General features: G+C 38.7%; 1 protein-coding gene across 1 annotated transcript in view; it reads right to left on the bottom strand.

Moving 5' to 3' along the window:
* The window catches only part of LOC130926924 (glypican-6-like), a 199,086-nt gene that overhangs the window by 122,256 nt on the left and 55,515 nt on the right, over positions 1-21,315 (bottom strand). Inside the window, exons 2-3 of the mRNA XM_057852250.1 lie at positions 6,527-6,685; positions 270-661 (exon numbers count right to left, since the gene is read on the bottom strand). Of these exons, the coding sequence (XP_057708233.1) occupies positions 270-661; positions 6,527-6,685 (551 nt within the window). The remainder of the gene's footprint in view (positions 1-269; positions 662-6,526; positions 6,686-21,315) is intronic.

The raw sequence follows: 21,315 nt of genomic DNA, 5'->3' as shown, positions 1-21,315 counted from the left end.
AAAATAGTTGTTCACTTGATCAATTGGTTGACAATGAGTCAATTAATGTTGGGAAGAAATCATAACTACGACATAGCGTAGGGCGAAGAAATGCTTTACACCCCTGTTTTAAATTGTTTGAAAGCCCACTCAAAAAAAGTAAGGCGGAGGTTGTTTACAGTAAAATAGAAGAAAGCTCGCTGCACAAACAGCAAACATGACCTCAGGCGTGTTCAAATCTGCAGGTGTGCAAAAAATAGTTGTTGAATCTCAGACCTTCTGTGGTATACCTTAGAGACTCTCTGAGCCACCTCGCGGCCGACGGAGAGTCCTTGCACAAAAGTGCGAGCGGTGATGAATGCTCGGGTGATCTGACCCTTTAGCTTCCTGGGCACGTCTCCGAAGGGCTTTAGTTGATCGGTGTACTTGCTGACGCACTCCAGGTAGTCCTCGGTGATGACGTACTGGGAGTTGAGCAGCGTGAACATACGCTCCAGCAACCGTGACCAAAAGTCGTTGAGCATTTCCTCCAAGTTGACGTTGCCTCCAGTGTAGTAGCGCTTGAGCTCGGCGAAGAGGTTCTCAAAAACCTCTGCATTCTGCATGTAGGGCTTGCCGTACGTCCGTACAAACATCTCGTTTAAGGAGCGTTCGGTGTTTTCCAGGAGCTCCAAGAAGAATTCTGCAAGGAAAATTATCAATGATCAATTATTACTCAGTTGTAGATAGATTTTCATGATAATGTGTCAGTGCTATTGACATGAGACTACTCTAAACCAGCCTCTGCCAGGTCAAATGGATTGGACGTCTATCGCCGTCAATGGTATCCAAGTCAATCAGAAACCAGGGTCAATTTACCACCCTTTAATAAAACACGGAAAATAACCAATGGAATTCATCATTATGGATTATCTTTGAAGTTTCACGAACAAGATCTCAAGACAAAGTCTATTTCTCAAAGGCAATAAATTGAATGTTTACCGTCTGTATTGCCCACATCACATCCGTCAAGATTCATTTCACATTTATTGTACAATGTCAAATCAAGACACCTCTTCAGGGTCTTATGTAATTGAAAAATATTTCTACAAACACAAACAACAAGATGTCTGTTTGCTAAGAAACATTGGAAATTATTTGTATTTTTTTTTTACTGATAATCCTGCTGAACTTTAGCATCGTCCCCTCATGCTCTAATTAAAGCAAGCAAAAGATTAAGAGACACCTTTAAAAAGATTATGTGAGCGATAATCCTGCAGTGTAATATTTGTTAAAAGTGTTTTTTCCTCGCTTGTCACTTAGGAAAATGTTAAGTTTAACCCTTTAACGCCTGCAATATGAAGCAATTGTCAGAGAATCACAAAATTTGGAAAAAAAGGTCTTAATGAAACCTTTTTTTCAAATTTGTAAAAAAGAAAAAAAAATGTGTGTAATAAGCGCTCTAATATCTATAAACCTTGCTAAATCCTGTTTTTTTCCCCCCTCATGGAACCTGCATGAGTTGACTTGCAACCATTATTTTTTTTTTGATATTTCAAAATTCTGAATTAGTCTCAAAATCATGAAATTCTAAGTGTATCAAATGTGATACATTTGGCAAGAAAGGTTTTTAAGTTAAGGGAGTTCAATCTATTGAGTATGTACTAGTATTGGTAATGTGCAACTGCCCTGAAGTTCATGAATTAGCTGTAAATTACCTAAACATCTTTCACTTCTTTGACCCGTCACTTTTGTCTTTTTTTTCTCCTTCAAGTTGAAAACTGAGAAATTAATTCCTTGTGTTTTTACAACAAGACCGCAACTCATAGTCCAGTGCGGCTTATCTAGGAACAAATGCCGTTTTCGTGCCGAATTTGGTGGGTGGCGGCATATAGTAAGGTGCGCCTTATAGTCCGAAAATTACGGTATTTCTTATGAAGAAAATCCATTCATGATACGAGCACATCGATGTTATGAGCTTGGTCATGGAACGGATTGTGCTCGTATCATGAGAGTCCATTGCATAGCAGCAAATAACGATATTTATAAATGAGTCCAGTGATCGACTAATTGCAAATTTAATCAAGGGTTAATTGACTATTAAGGTATCATATTGTCAGACAACTCATCGTAAGTTCAGTGCGCACAGGCATATCGATTTTTTTCCTCAACATGTGCAGCATCCCTGACATTTACCCAAATTTGTTAAGATTTTAAAATGTGTGTCCTTACTGACCCTATGTTTTGAAATACTTGCCTTCAGGCCTTGTCAACTATGACAGCAGCTATAAGCACGCTCATTATAAATTCTCCTCCAAGAAGAGAACATAACTCTACTATGTAGGTGCACTCCAACGCCAGGTGTTAATTCAATGTTACAGAGCATCTTCATGAACTAATAGCTTGTTTGGCGAGTTTTGGCTCAACACCAACATCGACACTCATCTCATTCGCGCCTTTGCTGCTTAGCAGAGAAATACATGAACTCAAAAAATGTACAAGCTTAATAAATAATGCAGCATTTAGATTTTTACACTATTCCTCTCATATCTTCTAGCAGTGAATCCCAGGGTTCACTTTCACCGCCTTTGTTCAGTCTTGACAATCACACCCAATTTCAAACACTCTAATCCGATGAATGACAAAAATGTGGCAATCAATACTTGTGGAAGCTCAAAGGAAAAAAGCTGAACTTTCAAATGGAATCTGCTTTGCCGCTGATGAAATTATGGGGGATGGCAGCAAATCTCAAGGGGAAATGGCACGTCTGGCCAAAGCTGATACCTTCCCTGCTTGTGATATTCACTGTGCATTGACAGCAGCAAATCAAAATAGAGAAAATGTTTATTTATTCATGTGTTTCCAGGAACTGTGTATAGAGTGAAGGAAGCGGCCATGCCTGGATGAAAAAGCTAGACATCACTAGAACTATTCAAGCTGCTGTAGTTGTTTCAATAGTATTTGATTTTCTAAGTTGCTGTGGTAATCAATGACATCACTTTGTGTTTGACTCACTGACTGCCATTGACAACGCTAGAAGTCCAATCCATTTTGACTGGGACAGATTGGCAGCGAATGGTCAATGTCAAAATGGATTGGACGTCGAGCACTGTCAATGGCACCAAACGGTCATACTGGGAACTTTTATCGGAGTAGCATATCAACACCTTCCTAAAATAATTACCTAAGTAACAGGTGTCTAACACAAGGCCTGGTGGCATGATAACTTTCCCCACGTAATTTTGTGTGGCCCCCAAAAGTAACTCGTGCAAAAATTTACCGTATTTTCCACACTATAAGGCGCACCACATTATAAGGTGCATAGAATAGACTAGGGCTTCAGCTATCGATTATTTAGGTAATCGATTAATTTATCAATTTGTTAGTTCAACTAATCGAGTAATCGGATTACGAACATTTATTGAGTTGCAGAATAAATTTTGTGATATGTAAAACAAATAAACAAGTGTTTCTGCTTGCATTAATAATAAGTTTGGCCTTCTAAGAATACCATTTCTAAAGAATAATAAATGCGAATACAAAATTAAATTCCTTAGTGCTTCCTCAAATTATGAAGGATTTCACTTTTATTTAACTAGAGCAACAAATGCATTTAAAAATAAATTAAAATACCTGCGCTTACCCTCAGACAACATAAAAAATGAATGAATGAGGATCGAAGTACTGTACAACAAAAGAACAATTGGCTAACTTGCACTGCAAAAGTCCGCTAGCTTAAATGCTATAAAAGGCTTTTTTTTTTTTTTTTTTACAATGCTCTTAACAAATCATTCATACACATATTCCCACAAAAACTGCTAAATATACTTCTAAACTAGATAACGAATGCATAGACAAACATATTTCCTCAAACAAAAATACACCTTATGTTGGTCTGAACAGGGAGCAGCTGTATTCAGCCATGTAAGACGAGTTATGGCATATTCAATGTTGCCACTACAGGGCAGTATATCCACCCAAATCAATACAACTAAATGCACTTTTAAAACAAACACAACTCTCTCCTGACTAATCATGAAATATGCTGGTCTTAACAAGGAGCAGCTGGATCCAGCCGTTAGATGAGCTATGTCATATTCACTGTTGCCACTACAGGGCAGTATATCCACAGGGCAGTATATCCACCCAAATCATTACAACTAAACACACTTTCAAAAACAAAAAACAAACATTACAATGTCCCTATATTATCAATCCTCGAAGCAGCTTTTTTCTAATCGAATTACTTAATTGATTCATCGTTGCAGCACTAGAATAGACGCTCCAGGAGAGGCTGGGGTTACGTTATGCATCCATTAGATGGAGCTGTGCTCCGAGTTGCTGTAAGACCTGTTGCGGCTGAATATTGATTCATATATAAGGTGCACTGCCGGCTTTTGAAAAAATGTAAGGCTTTTAGGTGTGCCTTATAGTGCGGAAAATATGGTATGTTTTCTATCCCTGCCCCAATTATTTGGGGAAGAACATTTCATTTTTCAATTTTGTTGTTTTTAATTTAAAAAAGACTAGGGCTGTCAAAATTATCGCGTTAACGGGCGGTAATTCATTTTTTAAATTAATCACGTTAGAATATTTGACGCAATTAACGCACATGCCCCGCTCACACAGATTAAAAGACAGCAGTGTCATGTCCACTTGTTACTTGTGTTTTTTGTCTCCCTCTGCTGACGCTTTGGTGCGACTGATTTTATGGACCATGAGCATTGTGTAATTATTGACATCAACAATGGCGAGCTATGAGTTTATTTTTTGATTGAAAATTTTACATATTTTATTAAAACAAAAACATTAAGAGGGGTTTTTAATTTAAAATTTCTAGAACTTGTACTAACATTCTTTTAAGAACTACAAGTCTTTCTATCCATGGATTGCTTTAACAGAATGTTAATGTTAATGCCATCTTGTTGATTTATTGTTACTTATGTACAGTATGTTGAATGTATATACAGTGGGGAGAACAAGTATTTGATACACTGCCAAGCAGTGTATCGAATACTTGTTCTCCCCACTGTATCTGTCTTGTGTCCTATCTTTCCATTCCAACAATAATTTACAGAAAAATATGACATATTTTAGAGGTGGTTTGAATTGCGATTAATTACGATTAATTAATTTTTAAGCTGTGATTAACTCGATTAAAAATTGTAATCGTTTGACAGCCCTAGAAAAGACACATTAAAACAGAATGCTTAGTGTTTTGTTGCAGTGTTCTTTTTGAAAAATATGATTTTTTTTTTTTCATTTTAAGCAACTATTTACTATTTTTCCTGTTTGCAATTAAAAAATGAAAAATTACATTTGAAATAATCTGCCTCCCCACCTTTAAAAAAAAATAAAAGGTAAATTAACAAAATAAATAAAATTTGTGTTAAATAAACTTCTACTGTAGCTAACATCTTAATTATTCATCACAGCAATATGATTTCTTCTGACACCTGCAAAAAGTCACAAATGCAGCTTTTATTCAACGTGCCCATCGAGCATGAGGTGTTGATTTAAAACTACATTACTTGTTACCAAGGAAACCCCAAGTGCTGCAAAGTCAACCGAGAATTAAATCTTGATAGGTACAACTTTAATAAGAAATGAAAGTTTTATATGATGCATTTCACTAGGTGCGCCATTGAAATCACCTTAAACATCAAAAAGACAGGTGGGCCATATCCGCCTCCAGACTTTTCACCTCTGCATGTGAGGTGATAAGACATTCCTGCCCACACAGTCTCATGTCGGGAGTGAGAAAGATTATTAGATCTCATTAAAAGGAGCTGACTCTATTGAGGAAGCTACAAGAAGTAGGTGTGAACTACGGCGGGAAGAGTGTCTGCTCTGGGTAATGAGCCCCCCTCTCCCACACGCTTACCCCCACTTGCTGTAGCATCAGCCCAGTGGTCAAGGCAGTCGCTGTGGGGGCTTCATCTCACAGCACTGCACTCAAGACGGTGAAACAACGCTTAATAATGCAAAGTTCGGCTCTAGGTTGTTCTTGTCAATCTACTGAGCACGGAGCCGTGTTTTATTTAATCCAACGAAAGGAAGGATACTTCACCTACTTGCATACTAACAAGTGCTTCTTCTTATCTACTCATAATGGGTCAGGCGGAATACAGTAAAGCGCTACAAACAGTTAACCTTTTAGTACATTAGCATAAAGTCTTTTGATTTTCTTGAACATTTTAACACATAACTGCAGTGTGAGTACGAGTATGTGTCTCATTTGGCTGAGAGGGTTTTCACACATCGCTTTTTGATGTTTTGGTTAACAAAAAAATGTGGAAATGGGCTGTTGACTGCTAAATGGGCTGTTGACTGCTGCTTGCTCTAACATGTTGGAATCCAGACAGTTTAGGGACATAAATGTTATATTTAAAAAAAGAAATACATAAAAATTATCTCATAGGCTTTCGTTTATGGTGCTAGACGTCCAATCCATTTTGACCGTCAATGGCACTGAAAAATGATAATTCATTGCCGGCCGGCTCAAATGTGTACAAAACGCCTGCTTTCTATCAAAGCGAAAAGGAAAATGGAGCAGACTCTAACTCACCATCAAATTTCTGATGTCTGGACACAAACATGGTCCTCAAAGTATGACTCATCTCGTCCATCAGCTCACCAAACTGCTGTTTGCTCCGCTGGCTGAAGGCGTCTTCCATTTCTTGAGTACAACACGTGTTTCCCTGCGAACATACTCGCAGATGTTCGCCTGTGAAAAGGAACATCAGTTACTTAAAAGTAACAAAGACTTATCTGACTCCTAAAATGCAGAGTTGTACATGGTGAAGGTCAACATATGTACTACAATACATAATAAAATATACAATCAGAGTAGAGGAGTGCCCTGAGAAAGCAGACCTTGGCCTAATAAGCCAAATCCAAAGTGTCACCATATTTCTGACTGCTGTGAACTTTGACCCTTTCTCATCATTCACCTCCACTGCAAATTTGAGTTAACTAGGGTTGCCCATTGTCAAGTTATTCCTTTTCTGACCTCTGTGAGCATTGACCTCTTTACCTCGAAGTGTAATCACCACTTCTGTTTAATATTACAAACATATCCCGCAATTTTGATAATAATCCTTCTTCGCTCTTGCGTTATCTTGAACACAAACATAGAGACAAACCAAAAGATATACAAACTAAAATCATAACCTCAGCCCTACGAGGATTTCACTTACCAGTGGCTGCAATAAAAGATCATAAGTCTAAGTCTATACTAGCTTGGAAATTAGCATGTAGCTTAGTCAGATCCTGGTACATGGCCCAACTTCAATGAATCATTTAAATTCTTTTGGATATCACCAGCTCAAAACACAGAACAAAATTACTTTCCAATAATTTAGGGGTCTAAAATTCATTTTTGTCGCAGACCAGATCGAAGTTTGGTATTTCTTTGGGGGGGCCATTTTGTTTGCAAATCCATATAAATGTACGATTGTCTCATATTATTAAATATTCAAAACAAATTGAATGATACCCAGGGCTCCAGAATACTTTTTATTTTTTTTACTGGGAGTACTGTAGCTTTAAGGTTGTTAAATCTAATTTGATTATTCACATTGCCACTCATTTTCACTATATTATGAATAAATGATGATTAATAAACAATTAATCGATTCATTCAAGTAATTTGATTCGAAAAAAGCTTCGAATCCAATTTTGCTGCTTCAAGGATTCATTTAATTAGACTTAGGTTGTAATGGTTTATTTTGAAAAGGTTGCTTTAGGTTTTATTGACTTGGGTGGAAAAACTGCCCTCTAGTGGCAACAGTGAATGACATACAGAGGCAAATAAGTATTTAGTCAATCACTAATTGTGCAAGTTCTCCCACTTGAAAATATTAGAAAGGCCTTTAATTGTCAACATGGGTAAACCTCAACCAACAGAATCACATTGTTAGATTTTTAAAGAATTTATTTGCAAATCATGGTGGAAAATACGGATTTGGTCAACACCAAAAGCTCATCTTAATTCTTTGTTAAGTACCCTTTGTTGGCAATAACGGAGGCTAAACATTTTCTGTAACTCTTCACAAGCTTTTCACACAGTGTTGCTGGTATTTTGGCCCATTCCTCCATGCAGATATCCTCTAGAGCAGTGAGGTTTTGGTTCTGTCGTTGGGCAACACGGACTTTCAACTCCCTCCACAGATTTTCTATTGGGTTGAGATCTGGAGACTGGCTAGGCCCCTCCAGGACCTTGAAATGCTTCTTATGAATCCACTCCTTTGTTGCCCTGGCTGTGTGTTTGGGATCATTGTCATGCTGAAAGACCCAGCCACGTCTCATCTTCAATGCCCTTGCTGATAGAAGGAGATTTTCACTCAAAATCTCTCGATACATACACAAATCAGTCGTCCTGGTCCCTTTGCAGAAAAACAGCCCTAAAGCATGATGTTTCCACCCCCATGCTTCACAGTGGGTATGGTGTTCTTCGGATGCAATTCAGTATTTCTCCTCCAAACACGAGAACCTGTGTTTCTACCAAAAAGTTCTATTTTGGTTTCATCTGACCATAACACAATCTCCCAGTCCTCTTCTGGATGATCCAAATGCTCTCTAGAGAACAGCAGACAGGCCTGGACGTGTACTGGATTCAGCAGGGGGACACGTCTGGCAGTGCAGGATTTGAGTCCCTGGCAGCGCATTGTGTTACTGGTAGTAGCCTTTGTTACTGTGGTCCCAGCTCTCTGTAGGTCATTCACTAGGTCCCCCCGTGTGGTTCTGGGATTTTCACGGGGTGAGATCTTGCATAGAGCCCCAGATCGAGGGAGATTATCAGTGGTCTTGTATGTCTTCCATTTTCTAATAATTGCTTCCACAGTTGATTTCTTCACACCAAGCGTTTTTACCTACAGTTCCTTGCAAAAGTATTCGGCCCCCTTGAACTTTGCAACCTTTCGCCACATTTCAGGCTTCAAACATAAAGATATAAAATTTTAATTTTTTTGTCAAGAATCAACAACAAGTGGGACACAATCGTGAAGTGGAACAACATTTATTGGATAATTTAAACTTTTTTAACAAATAAAAAACTGAAAAGTGGGGCGTGCAATATTATTCGGCCCCCTTGCGTTAATACTTTGTAGCGCCACCTTTTGCTCCAATTACAGCTGCAAGTCGCTTGGGGTATGTTTCTATCAGTTTTGCACATCGAGAGACTGACATTCTTGCCCATTCTTCCTTGCAAAACAGCTCGAGCTCAGTGAGGTTGGATGGAGAGTGTTTGTGAACAGCAGTCTTCAGCTCTTTCCACAGATTCTCGATTGGATTCAGGTCTGGACGTTGACTTGGCCATTCTAACACCTGGATACATTTATTTTTGAACCATTCCATTGTAGATTTGGCTTTATGTTTTGGATCATTGTCCTGTTGGAAGATAAATCTCCGTCCCAGTCTCAGTTCTTGTGCAGATACCAACAGGTTTTCTTCCAGAATGTTCCTGTATTTGGCTGCATCCATCTTCCCGTCAATTTTAACCATCTTCCCTGTCCCTGCTGAAGAAAAGCAGGTCCAAACCATGATGCTGCCACCACAATGTTTGGCAGTGGGGATGGTGTGTTCAGGGTGATGAGCTGTGTTGCTTTTACGCCAAACATATCGTTTTGCATTGTGGCCAAAAAGTTCAATTTTGGTTTCATCTGACCTGAGTACCTTCTTCCACATGTTTGGTGTGTCTCCCAGGTGGCTTGTGGCAAACTTTAAACGAGACTTTTTATGGATATCTTTGAGAAATGGCTTTCTTCTTGCCACTCTTCCATAAAGGGCAGATTTGTGCAGTGTACGACTGATTGTTGTCCTATGGACAGACTCTCCCACCTCAGCTGTAGAACTCTGCAGTTCATCCAGAGTGATCATGGGCCTCTTGGCTGCATCTCTGATCAGTTTTCTCCTTGTTTGAGAAGAAAGTTTGGAAGGACGGCCGGGTCTTGGTGGATTTGCAGTGGACTGATGCTCCTTCAATTTCAATATGATGGCTTGCACAGTGCTCCTTGAGATGTTTAAAGCTTGGGAAATCTTTTTGTATCCAAATCCGGCTTTAAACTTCTCCACAACAGTATCTCGGACCTGCCTGGTGTATTCCTTGGTTTTCATAATGCTCTCTGCACTTTAAACAGAACCCTGAGACTATCACAGAGCAGGTGCATTTATACGGAGACTTGATTACACACAGGTGGATTCTATTTATCATCATCGGTCATTTAGGACAACATTGGATCATTCAGAGATCCTCACTGAACTTCTGGAGTGAGTTTGCTGCACTGAAAGTAAAGGGGCCGAATAATATTGCACGCCCCACTTTTCAGTTTTTTATTTGTTAAAAAAGTTTAAATTATCCAATAAATGTTGTTCCACTTCACAATTGTGTCCCACTTGTTGTTGATTCTTGACAAAAAATTTAAATTTCATATCTTTATGTTTGAAGCCTGAAATGTGGCGAAAGGCTGCAAGATTCAAGGGGGCCAAATACTTTTGCAAGGCACTGTATTGCAGATTCAGTCTTCCCAGCCTGGTGCAGGTCTACAATTTTGTCTCTGGTGTCCTCCGACAGCTCTTCGGTCTTGGCCATAGTGGAGTTTAGAGTGTGAGTGACTGAGGTTGTGGACAGGTGTCTTTTATACCGATAATGAGTTAAAACAGGTGCCATTAATACAGGTAACGAGTGGAGCCTCGTTAGACCCCATTAGAAGAAGTTAGACCTCTTTGACAGCCAGAAATCTTGCTTGTTTGTAGGCGACCAAATACTTATTTTCCACTCGAATTTGGAAATACATTCTTTAAAAATCAAACAATGTGATTATCTGTTTCTTTTTCCACATTATGTGTCTCATGGTTGAGATTTACCCATGTTGACAATTACAGGCCTCTCTAATCTTTTCAAGTAGGAGAACTTGCACAATTGGTGGTTGACTAAATACTTATTTGCCCCACTGTAGCTCATCTGACAGCTGGATCCAACTGCTCCTTGTTAAGACCAATATAAGGCATTAAATTTTTGTTTGAGCTAATAAGATTGTTCATGCATTGCAGTTTAGAGGTATATTAAGCAGTTTTTTCTTTTTTTTTCGTGGGAATGTATGTGTTTGAACAATTTGTAAAGAGCATTGTTAAAAAAATAATAATTTTATAGCATTTAAGCTAGCAAACTTTTGCTATACAAGTTAGCCAATTTTGTTTTACTTCGATCCTCATTTATTAATTTTTTTTAATACCGTTTGAGGCTAAACTCAGGTATTTTAAATCTATTCCTAATTGAATTTATTGCTCTTGTGAAATGAAAACGCAATTGTGCATTTTTAAAAAAAATCACTCAGGAATTTTATTTTGTATTCGCATTTAATTCTCTTTTTAAAGTGGAATCTTAGCAAACCATTGTTTTGCATCTCCTAAAATTTATTCTCCAGCGCATTAAATAAATAAATCCGATTACTCGATTATTTGAACTAATTAATTGATAGATTAATTGATTACTTAAATAATCGATAGCTGCAGCCCTAAAATACAGTAATCTCATGGCTCTTTTGAGTATTATAGCCCTAAAGAGTGTGGACCAAAAGTTAATCAGCAACAACAAAAACTATTCAAGAAGTATAATGATTTAAAAACGAAAATTTAAATCAGCCAAATTACTGGTGTGGGTAGATGAATCATTGATATGAACTGTGTTTAATTTTAGGGTCCCCATTTAGGAGCAGTTTGGAGCACTGATATCTGGATCATGTTGGATCAATTGCACATTAACTGCTTGATCGCAACCAGCCCTCCCAGTTTAAATTCTTGAAAGAGATAACATCTTTAAAGTCCTTCCACCAAGTAAATAATTACAACACTTTTTCTGTAATTACGAACAACAATATTGAACCCTTATGATTTAAACTATCATTTCACCTGCTTTAACACATCTTCATTATGAAAAGCTCTTGTATCACCCTCCACTTTGTTTGCACTCTATTCTCCTCATTTGGCACTTAAAGCGGTGGCACATAATTGGACTGGATTCGGCTGTTGTTGCTACCACACATTTGTCACCTTGAAAAAGGATGATTAAAACGTTTAGTAGCTTTGACAAAAGCAGTTTCACTTTTTTCTGGCCTTGCGTGTTAAATACGCTTCAAATCAGTTTATTTTGCTGTCATCTGAAGTGAGGCATAAAAAGTAAATTACAATGAAGTCAAAAGTTCCTTAACTGATACTGTAGGAGTATTGCATTTTGCTATGATGTTCTGGCTGAGAAAGAATTTTATTGTGGATGCCACCAGTTAGCGTTAAGTTAAAGATAAATCAATGGGAGAGAAGAAGTGGCTCGCCTTTAGAAGATTTGTCTGCACATTACATAATTAATGACTTTGGGGAAAAGTTAATGATGCACATCGTTCTCTTCCCTCGAGCAGTGATTTAGGAAGAGCTACAGAAATCTTGAGAAGTTCAGTCCATTTGATTCCTATCTTTCTTCATTGACAAGTCTCTTTCACATGTATTCTAAGCCTTCAATGGGCTGCACTTGTATATCCGTCGTACAGCGTGCATCTACGTATGTTCTTTATTAGGGTGACCAAACGTCCTCTTTTGCCCAGACATGTCCACTTTTTACTTCCTGTCCGTGGCATCCGGCAGGATTTTTTAAATTCATGAAAATGTCCGTTTTTCATTATTTTTCACGAGACCAATTAGCGTGTGTTGAAATTGACTGATGCTTTGCACAGAAAACTACGGTACTGTGCTGCCTGTGACGTGTTCCCAGAGAGTCTGCCCATTTGTTAAGACTTTTATTAAGATCAATAGGTATATAGTGGTACCTCGACATATGATCGCTTCGACACCCGATCTTTTCGACATCCAATGTAAAATTTGACTCGACATTTGTTTCAACATCCGTCGGCATACTCGAAATATGACAATTTATGACAGCGCCGCAGTTTCTTTGTTTTTCCACAAGATGGACGCACGGAGGATTTTCTTGTGAGAGAAATCAACATGGGTTCCAAGAATGTTAGTGCAGGTGGTGATAAAAGGAAAAAAAGTGAGGCTTACCATGTAAATGAAAATGGAAATGATAAAAAAATATTAGCATGTTGCGCGCGTCCGTGAACTGGCTCGACAATACGGCCGTAGAATGTCTACGATCTCTACGGTCGTCCTCCGATCTCCGTTCGCCAGTCATTAGAAGTTAAGGTGACAATTATTATTGTGGTAACATCACCAAAAAAATTGCCAGTTTTGTCAGATATCATTTATTTCAGAACTTGTGCAACACAACATGCCTACTGTCCACCGGAGCTGGACAAGGTGAAAGTTAAAAGTCCCTCTCACTCTGTCAAGTTAGCCGTGCTGTACGTTCAGGTACACCACGCAAAATACATCCACCACATTAGAACCTCATTCGTTACATTATTACAGGTATTATTATTATTATTATTATTACTATTATTATATTATTATTCCGATTTTTATTCATAATTTATTTGTTTTGCTCTGTGTAATTGTTATTTGCAATAGTACCAGCCACATTTATTAAGGATTTAGTATAGGTTTTCGGGCTGTGGAACGAATTCATGAAATTATGATGAAAATCCTGCTCGACATACGACCATTTTAACTTACAAACAAGGTCCTGGAACGAATTAACTTCGTATGTAGAGGTATCACTGTATCAATCAAATGCTCATGTACCCAAAATAGTAATTATGTTACAGCTCGCTCAACTTCACCTTCACATCCTCCTCTACCTCCTCACTAGCCACGTTTACATGCTGACTTTTATTCATACCGATTCAAATCATTCCGAATGGAAATTTCAGATCAGCTGTTTACATGTCACTTCATCTATTCCGATCCAGCGTTTACAGGTGACTGCCTTTATTCCGAAAGGACGTTTGACAACTGCCGTCTGACATGCGCAGATTAATCAAAACAAAGCGTCACGTTGCAAAACATGGAGATCGATCGTCGGAGTGCTGCTGTTTTAACTTTAACCCACTTGTTGTGTTTGTGGGGTCATATCCGCTTCTGCTGTTTTGCTCTTTTGCCTTGTAGTAGCCGGTTTTCCACCGGTTTCTAATCTGGTCATCGATCCAGTCTATTCCGGCTTCGTGTAACCTCTCGTGAACTTTTTTAAATAGTTCACTGTTCCTCGTTTTACGCCCGTCTAAGCGAGCGATTATATTCAATTCTTTTAAAGTTTGAATTAAATACAATCTTTCCGCCGGACTCCAATTAGGTGCGCTGTGCTTGGAAGCCATGTTGCAAGTGACGTTACTTACGTCACCAAGTGACGTCACCACGTCAGTACGGAGCATGTGCAGAAACAACGCAACCAGACACCATTCCGCTTCCCTATTTACATGATATAATTTTACTTCTAATTGGTTTGGGAAAAGGAATATTCCACCCTTGTGAATCGGAATGAAATTCCATTCGGTTTGGGCCTGTTCATTCCGAATGAGGTGTTTATATGGAACACATTTATTCGGTTTGAACAAATATTCCGATTGTAATTGGAATATTTGGCTCCATGTAAACGTGGCAACTGACTCTGCTGTGCACACCTTTCACCAATCTCCACACCTGCCTCCACTTCCCAATCAACTGCCTGCCACTAGAAGTCTGCACGTCATTCAAGGCCAGAGCTCCGCCTCACCTCTTATGGTAAAAGTACAGGCCACTCTAATTACTAACTTTGTGACTCATTTTTACTTGCTGTCTTTACAGCAATACTGAGCCAACTCAGCCTTCAAGCACAATCAAGAAATCTGCAGAGGCACCACTTCCCACCAACGTTCCTTTTTTTTCTCTTTGTCTAATAAACACACCCTTGGATTTTGAATTCCAGACTTCTCATTGCTGTGCTTTTGGGTCACCCCATCCAGCCACCTTAACAAATTAAGTCGAAAATATATTTATTCTACTTCGGATACCAACGTACACAGTCACAGACTGACTTTATCATGGCATTATTCCCAAAAAAAACCTTCGTCACGCCAGGAGCTCGCAGGCTATCGGTATGTACTGTACACTTGCTTTTACCTTTCGACAACTATTGGCTTCTGCTGGAGCTTTGTACTGGTGTGATCTGTAAAATCCCATTTGGTGTCGCATATTGCGGTGCCGATGATTGTAAAGTTTTTATGGCAATGTTTGATTTTTGCCTCGGCTACAGGTGGTCGCTAATAGGGGTAATTGTAAATGAGCTAAGTGGCGCTTTGAATTATGGGAAATTTAGTTTTGAACTGCATCGTTTGGAAACATCCTATTGAGTTGTTTCTCAGTTTATTTTGGTTATTGTTTGTGTGCAATCTTGAAAATTGAATGAGGATTATATTTGAGTGGGAATAACAATTTGTCAACGACAATTGTATAGATAGTAATTTCTAAAAATGTTTAGTTGTCACATAGCCTACTGCGTGTGTGTATTGACTGGACTACACTTCCATGGGTCTGCATTACATTCATAAAAGATTTAGCTATTAGTTTTTGAACTTCTTTGTAATGATAAAGTTGCTGACTGATTACATAGAGATAGATTTATGTCTTTATTATTCAATCCAAAAAAGAAAAACAAAGAAAAAAACAATAAAAATAAAACTGAATTTTCCTATCCAGACAGAGGAGGCACTCTTTTAAATACAGTGCCTTGCAAAAGTATTCGGCCCCCTTGAATCTTGCAACCTTTCGCCACATTTCAGGCTTCAAACATAAAGATATGAAATGTAATTTTTTTGTCAAGAATCAACATCAAGTGGGACACAATCGTGAAGTGGAACAACATTTATTGGATAATTTAAACTTTTTTAACAAATAAAAAACTGAAAAGTGGGGCATGCAATATTATTCGGCCCCTTTACTTTCAGTGCAGCAAACTCACTCCAGAAGTTTAGTGAGGATCTCTGAATGATCCAATGTTGTCCTAAATGACCGATGATGCTAAATAGAATCCACCTGTGTGTAATCAAGTCTCCGTATAAATGCACCTGCTCTGTGATAGTCTCAGGGTTCTGTTTAAAGTGCAGAGAGCATTATGAAAACCAAGGAACACACCAGGCAGGTCCGAGATACTGTTATGGAGAAGTTTAAAGCCGGATTTGGATACAAAAAGATTTCCCAAGCTTTAAACATCTCAAGGAGCACTGTGCAAGCCATCATATTGAAATGGAAGGAGCATCAGACCACTGCAAATCTACCAAGACCTGGCCGTCTTTCCAAACTTTCTTCTCAAACAAGGAGAAAACTGATCAGAGATGCAGCCAAGAGGCCCATGATCACTCTGGATGAACTGCAGAGATCTACAGCTGAGGTGGGAGAGTCTGTCCATAGGACAACAATCAGTCGTACACTGCACAAATCTGGCCTTTATGGAAGAGTGGCAAGAAGAAAGCCATTTCTCAAAGATATCCATAAAAAGTCTCGTTTAAAGTTTGCCACAAGCCACCTGGGAGACACACCAAACATGTGGAAGAAGGTGCTCTGGTCAGATGAAACCAAAATTGAACTTTTTGGCCACAATGCAAAACGATATGTTTGGCGTAAAAGCGACACGGCTCTTCTCCCTGAACACACCATCCCCACTGTCAAACATGGTGGTGGCAGCATTATGGTTTGGGCCTGCTTTTCTTCAGCAATCTACAATGGAATGGTTAAAAAATAAACGTATCCAGGTGTTAGAATGGCCAAGTCAAAGTCCAGACCTGAATCCAATCGAGAATCTGTGGAAAGAGCTGAAGACTGCTGTTCACAAACACTCTCCATCCAACCTCACTGAGCTCGAGCTGTTTTGCAAGGAAGAATGGGCAAGAATGTCAGTCTCTCGATGTGCAAAACTAATAGAAACATACCCCAAGCGACTTGCAGCTGTAATTGGAGCAAAAGGTGGCGCTACAAAGTATTAATGCAAGGGGGCCGAATAATATTGCACGCCCCACTTTTCAGTTTTTTATTTGTTAAAAAAGTTTAAATTATCCAATAAATTTTGTTCCACTTCACGATTGTGTCCCACTTGTTGTTGATTCTTGACAAAAAATTAAAATTTTATATCTTTATGTTTGAAGCCTGAAATGTGGCGAAAGGTTGCAAGGTTCAAGGGGGCCGAATACTTTTGCAAGGCACTGTATATTAAAGTGGTAAGGCATCTTTGAGTGAACTTCGAGTAAAATTTTGGTATCTCGAGGCCGAGCAGTGTCCTCTTTTTTGGAAATCAAAATATGGTACCCTATTCTATACTGCTTTTCTATGCTATCGTTGACTAGACTCCAAAAATTCAACAGGAAAAACTTAAAAATAGAGTGTTAGGCATTTTTTGTTAACTTTAACACATAGTATTAGTTTGTGCACAACAATTTCCTTCACATCTGCGATTAGTCGTGACCAGCAATGGCGCCTAGTGTCTTTGTGTTGTCTACACACTTGGAATTCAGAATAAAGTAGTCTTAAACATTCCTACACACTTCCCTGTGAAAATAAAAAATCTAGAAGAGCACTCTAACCACTTTTTGACAAAAACAACGAGCGTGCTGGGTCCGATGAAAACTGTGGTGAAAGAGTGAAGGAGTGGTGAAAAGTCCAGAAATTGATTTTGTGCTGCATGACACATGGCAATGAAAAATGCTTTTCGAGAACCCTGTGTCTTTATTTAGCTTGAATACAAACACACAAAAAGGCGAGAAAAAGGAAAAAACTGCTCTCCATTCGAGCTCAAGCCGAATACTTCTTGCTGCTACATGCAGTTTGCATCCAGCTATGGGGAGGGATTTGTCTTAAAAAAATATTCACACAAATACATGCATGATTGAAATCCGCGAATCACATGTGTTTTATCTACGATTTTCATATATGTTTTCAAGATCCACAAATATGTCATTGATTTGTGCGACACAACGGTGGAATAAATCGAAAAAAGGCGCTGCAGGCTGAGTGCTCGTCACGTCGGCGGCACAGGGGCTCCGTGTTTGAGGATCAAATCCAGTGAATCGCCGCGGGCAAACACGAGCATGTAAACACATACGGTCAAAAGTTTTGACACTTTCTCATCCAACTGAATAATTGAACTGCACGCAGCATTGTCTCCATCGATGGCCATGCGAGTGAACTGGGCGATGGGCATCACATTAGTGTAATGTCGGGCTTGGTGTTGAGCTGGCAGAAGTGGCTTCATTTCTACACCGTGTATATATGATATGATCTGGAAATCATGTTCATGGATAAGCAGCAGAGGACAGCCATTGTGATTGATACGGCCATCCTCAATGATAGCAATATCAGGAAAAAGGAACACAACAAACTAGAGAAATACCAAGGGCTCAGGGAAGAGCTGGAGCAAGGCTGGAAGGGGAAAGCAACCCAGATAGCAGACCGACATTGAATAAACATTGATTTTCCATCAAAATCATCAGTATGGTTGACATCGAAATTTTCGACGTCAAGTGACGTTGAAACAATGTTGTTCCATGGTATGTCAGGTGATGGTTGGGTTAACATTGTTTTATAGTTGATGAGCTAATGTTGACGAGTAGTTGATTTATGACTGACCGGGAAATATGATTGAAAAGTCATTGAATTATGGATGAGCGGGCGTTTTGGTCGAAAACATAACATTGATTCAGTGTTGTTCCAATATTATTAATAATTGATATGACATTTAGGTTTTGTATGGATTTCAATGTTGAAACAACATTAATGGAGGGTGCAAAAGTGACATTAATTCAACGATATAAGATCGACGGCGGAATGTTGATCCAACATCTTTTCAACGTCGGTCTGCTATCTGGGAACCGTGGTGCCCATGTCATAGGAGCACTGGTGGCCGTGTCCCCCACACGGGAGAGGTGGCTCCAGCAAATACACCTGGAGAAACATCAAACATCTCAGTCCAGCATAGCGCAGTCCTATGAACTTCGCTCCCTATAGATTCTGAAATGGCTGGGTGGATTTTGATGAAATTTTACACAGTTGTACTTTATATGTCTTGGAGTGTTCTTAGTTTGGTTTGAACTCCGTTGGCCTCCATTTAGTGTAGAAAATTCATTGGAAATTCCAAAAATTAGCAAAAAAAATCCCTGACTGTGGAGACAACAGAGATGTAATGTCACAGTTGCCTTTCAAACTTCCATGTACAAATTTAAATGTGTTGTGATGATACGTTGTGGCTTTGAGTAATCCAAAACAAGACGGTGGATTTTAAAAGAATGCACACATTTCCGTAATATTTGTTAGTGATACATTTCGCCTTTTTATCTTAATCTCTATAGACAAGTTTCCGAGGTACTTCCGCTTTACTTCCACATTTCTGCTCGCGACTTCAGTTTTCCATGTTCTCCAACCAAAACAACAATGGAGCTGGAGCGGCATCATCAAAATCCCTCAAAAAAGACAGTGGAAATATCACATCCATCTGCCATCATCATGACATGGCAGGACAGCATGTTCAAGGAGGCAGATGTCGAACCAAGCCCATGCCACCACAAAGACCGGGTGTTTATGTTGCCATGTTGCCGCTGTTATGGAAGGTATGTTTTTCCTTTCCCTGTATTTTCATGTGTCCAGTGCTCCAAAAATACAAAAGCTAAAATCTTGTGCATGAAACAACTTGTTGTCTTTGATATTGTTATTACGATGATGATTGTAATTATGATGATGTTTAATATTATTTACTACAACTACTGTACTGTGTGGCTGCAACACATGCTCTCTGCTGCTAGCCTTTTGCTAATCAGTACGGGTAGGATGGCACTATTATGTTCAATTTGACTAATATTTTGTGTTTAGTGTCACAGCTGAGACCTCATTAGCATGCTAAATTGCTAATTCAATGTTGCCATTACAACGAAAACGAAATGGAAAACAAACTCTCATCTACTACAAGTCATACATGGGCTTCTTACTTTAAATGCATAAATGCAAGTGTTGCAAGTTTTTGTTTGTTTACAGATGGAAAACATTGTTAGGCAAGGGAAGACTACTTGATCTTCCTTACAACAACACTTATTGTACGTTAATGGACATACATCGAGACTACATGCATTTTACTTTGATGATAGAAGGCTCGACTTATGGTCCACCTTCGTTAATATTTTTCATTAATCATTTTATAAATTGTGATTTATTGACCTGTTTTGCACACGCACCAATTGTTTTAAGTAAAACATGAAATGGAATCATGTTTTCCAAAATTATTATTGCGATCAATATCTGCAATAAAAAAGAATGACATACTATTTGTGTTTATATGTACATGTGTGATGAGCTCATAACCATAACTATAATCTAAAAAGATGAAAAATACCTTGCAGTATTTCCTTGTAACAACAAAACCCATGTCAGCCTTTCTGCACGCGGCTACTGTAATAGTATTTGTAATTTTGCCTCATTTTGGTCACTCAAGTGGCCGGCATATCAATCTACACCTCATGTTAACACAGGCTACACATATTGTCAGAATTTTGTCCACGAACAATCAACAAAGTGAGAAGAACAAATGCACAACACAAGTCCCGGAGTCCTCTGGTTTGATTTTGCCGACTGGGCGGATTTTGACGAAATTTTACACCGCTGTATGTGTCTGGGACTGTTCTTGGATGTGTTTGATCTCTGTAGCCCTCCGTTTGGCGCGGAAATTTAGTCCAAAACTCCAAAAACTAGCATAGAAAATGCCACTTTTCACTTTTCACCCAAGCAAAGCAGGGCCATACAGCTCAATAAATCCATTAAGCATACATTAAAAAAAAATCATGTGTAGGCCCTGATTGCAAGGTTCCTTATGTGTCGATTCAACAAACCTTGGCCCTAACAACCCAGCACCTAGTAGTATGCGCATACTGGTAGTAAATATATATATAGAATATATATGAATATGAGCTAGGAATCCTAAACCTCTCTTTTCCACTGTGCCACACTTTTTACAACTTTTTTGAGAAACATTGATAGTTAATTAATTTTAACAAATGTGAGGTTGCCCAATTTGATTCTTATGAGGCTTACATTTGAATTATGTAAAGTGAGCACTTTGGTCAACTCTTCTGTTTATATGTGTATTTAAAGCTTATATATAGTAATTTTTGCATTCAACAAATACAGGAAAATGCCATTAATCCCAAGTTGACAGGCCTAAAGTAGTTCTGAAATGTTAAATATGTATCTTTTGTGTTTAAATTGATTAGACGTAAGATCTTAAGCCCGAGCGGGCCGGGCCAGGCCCAAAATGTCAATTATTATGTTCGGGCCCGGCTGGGTTTCTCTCTTGCTAACTTTTTTAAAAAATAAATATGGCGGAAAACACAGACAAGACTGAAAAAGCAGTTTCTGCGCTTACAAACCTCTGTAAAATAAACTGCTCTACCCTTAATATAT

Source organism: Corythoichthys intestinalis, chromosome 12 (assembly GCF_030265065.1).
Source record: "Corythoichthys intestinalis isolate RoL2023-P3 chromosome 12, ASM3026506v1, whole genome shotgun sequence".
Classification (NCBI taxonomy): Eukaryota; Metazoa; Chordata; class Actinopteri; order Syngnathiformes; family Syngnathidae; genus Corythoichthys; species Corythoichthys intestinalis.
Note: the sequence above shows the minus strand (reverse complement) of the source record. Positions and strands in the feature narration are given on the sequence as shown.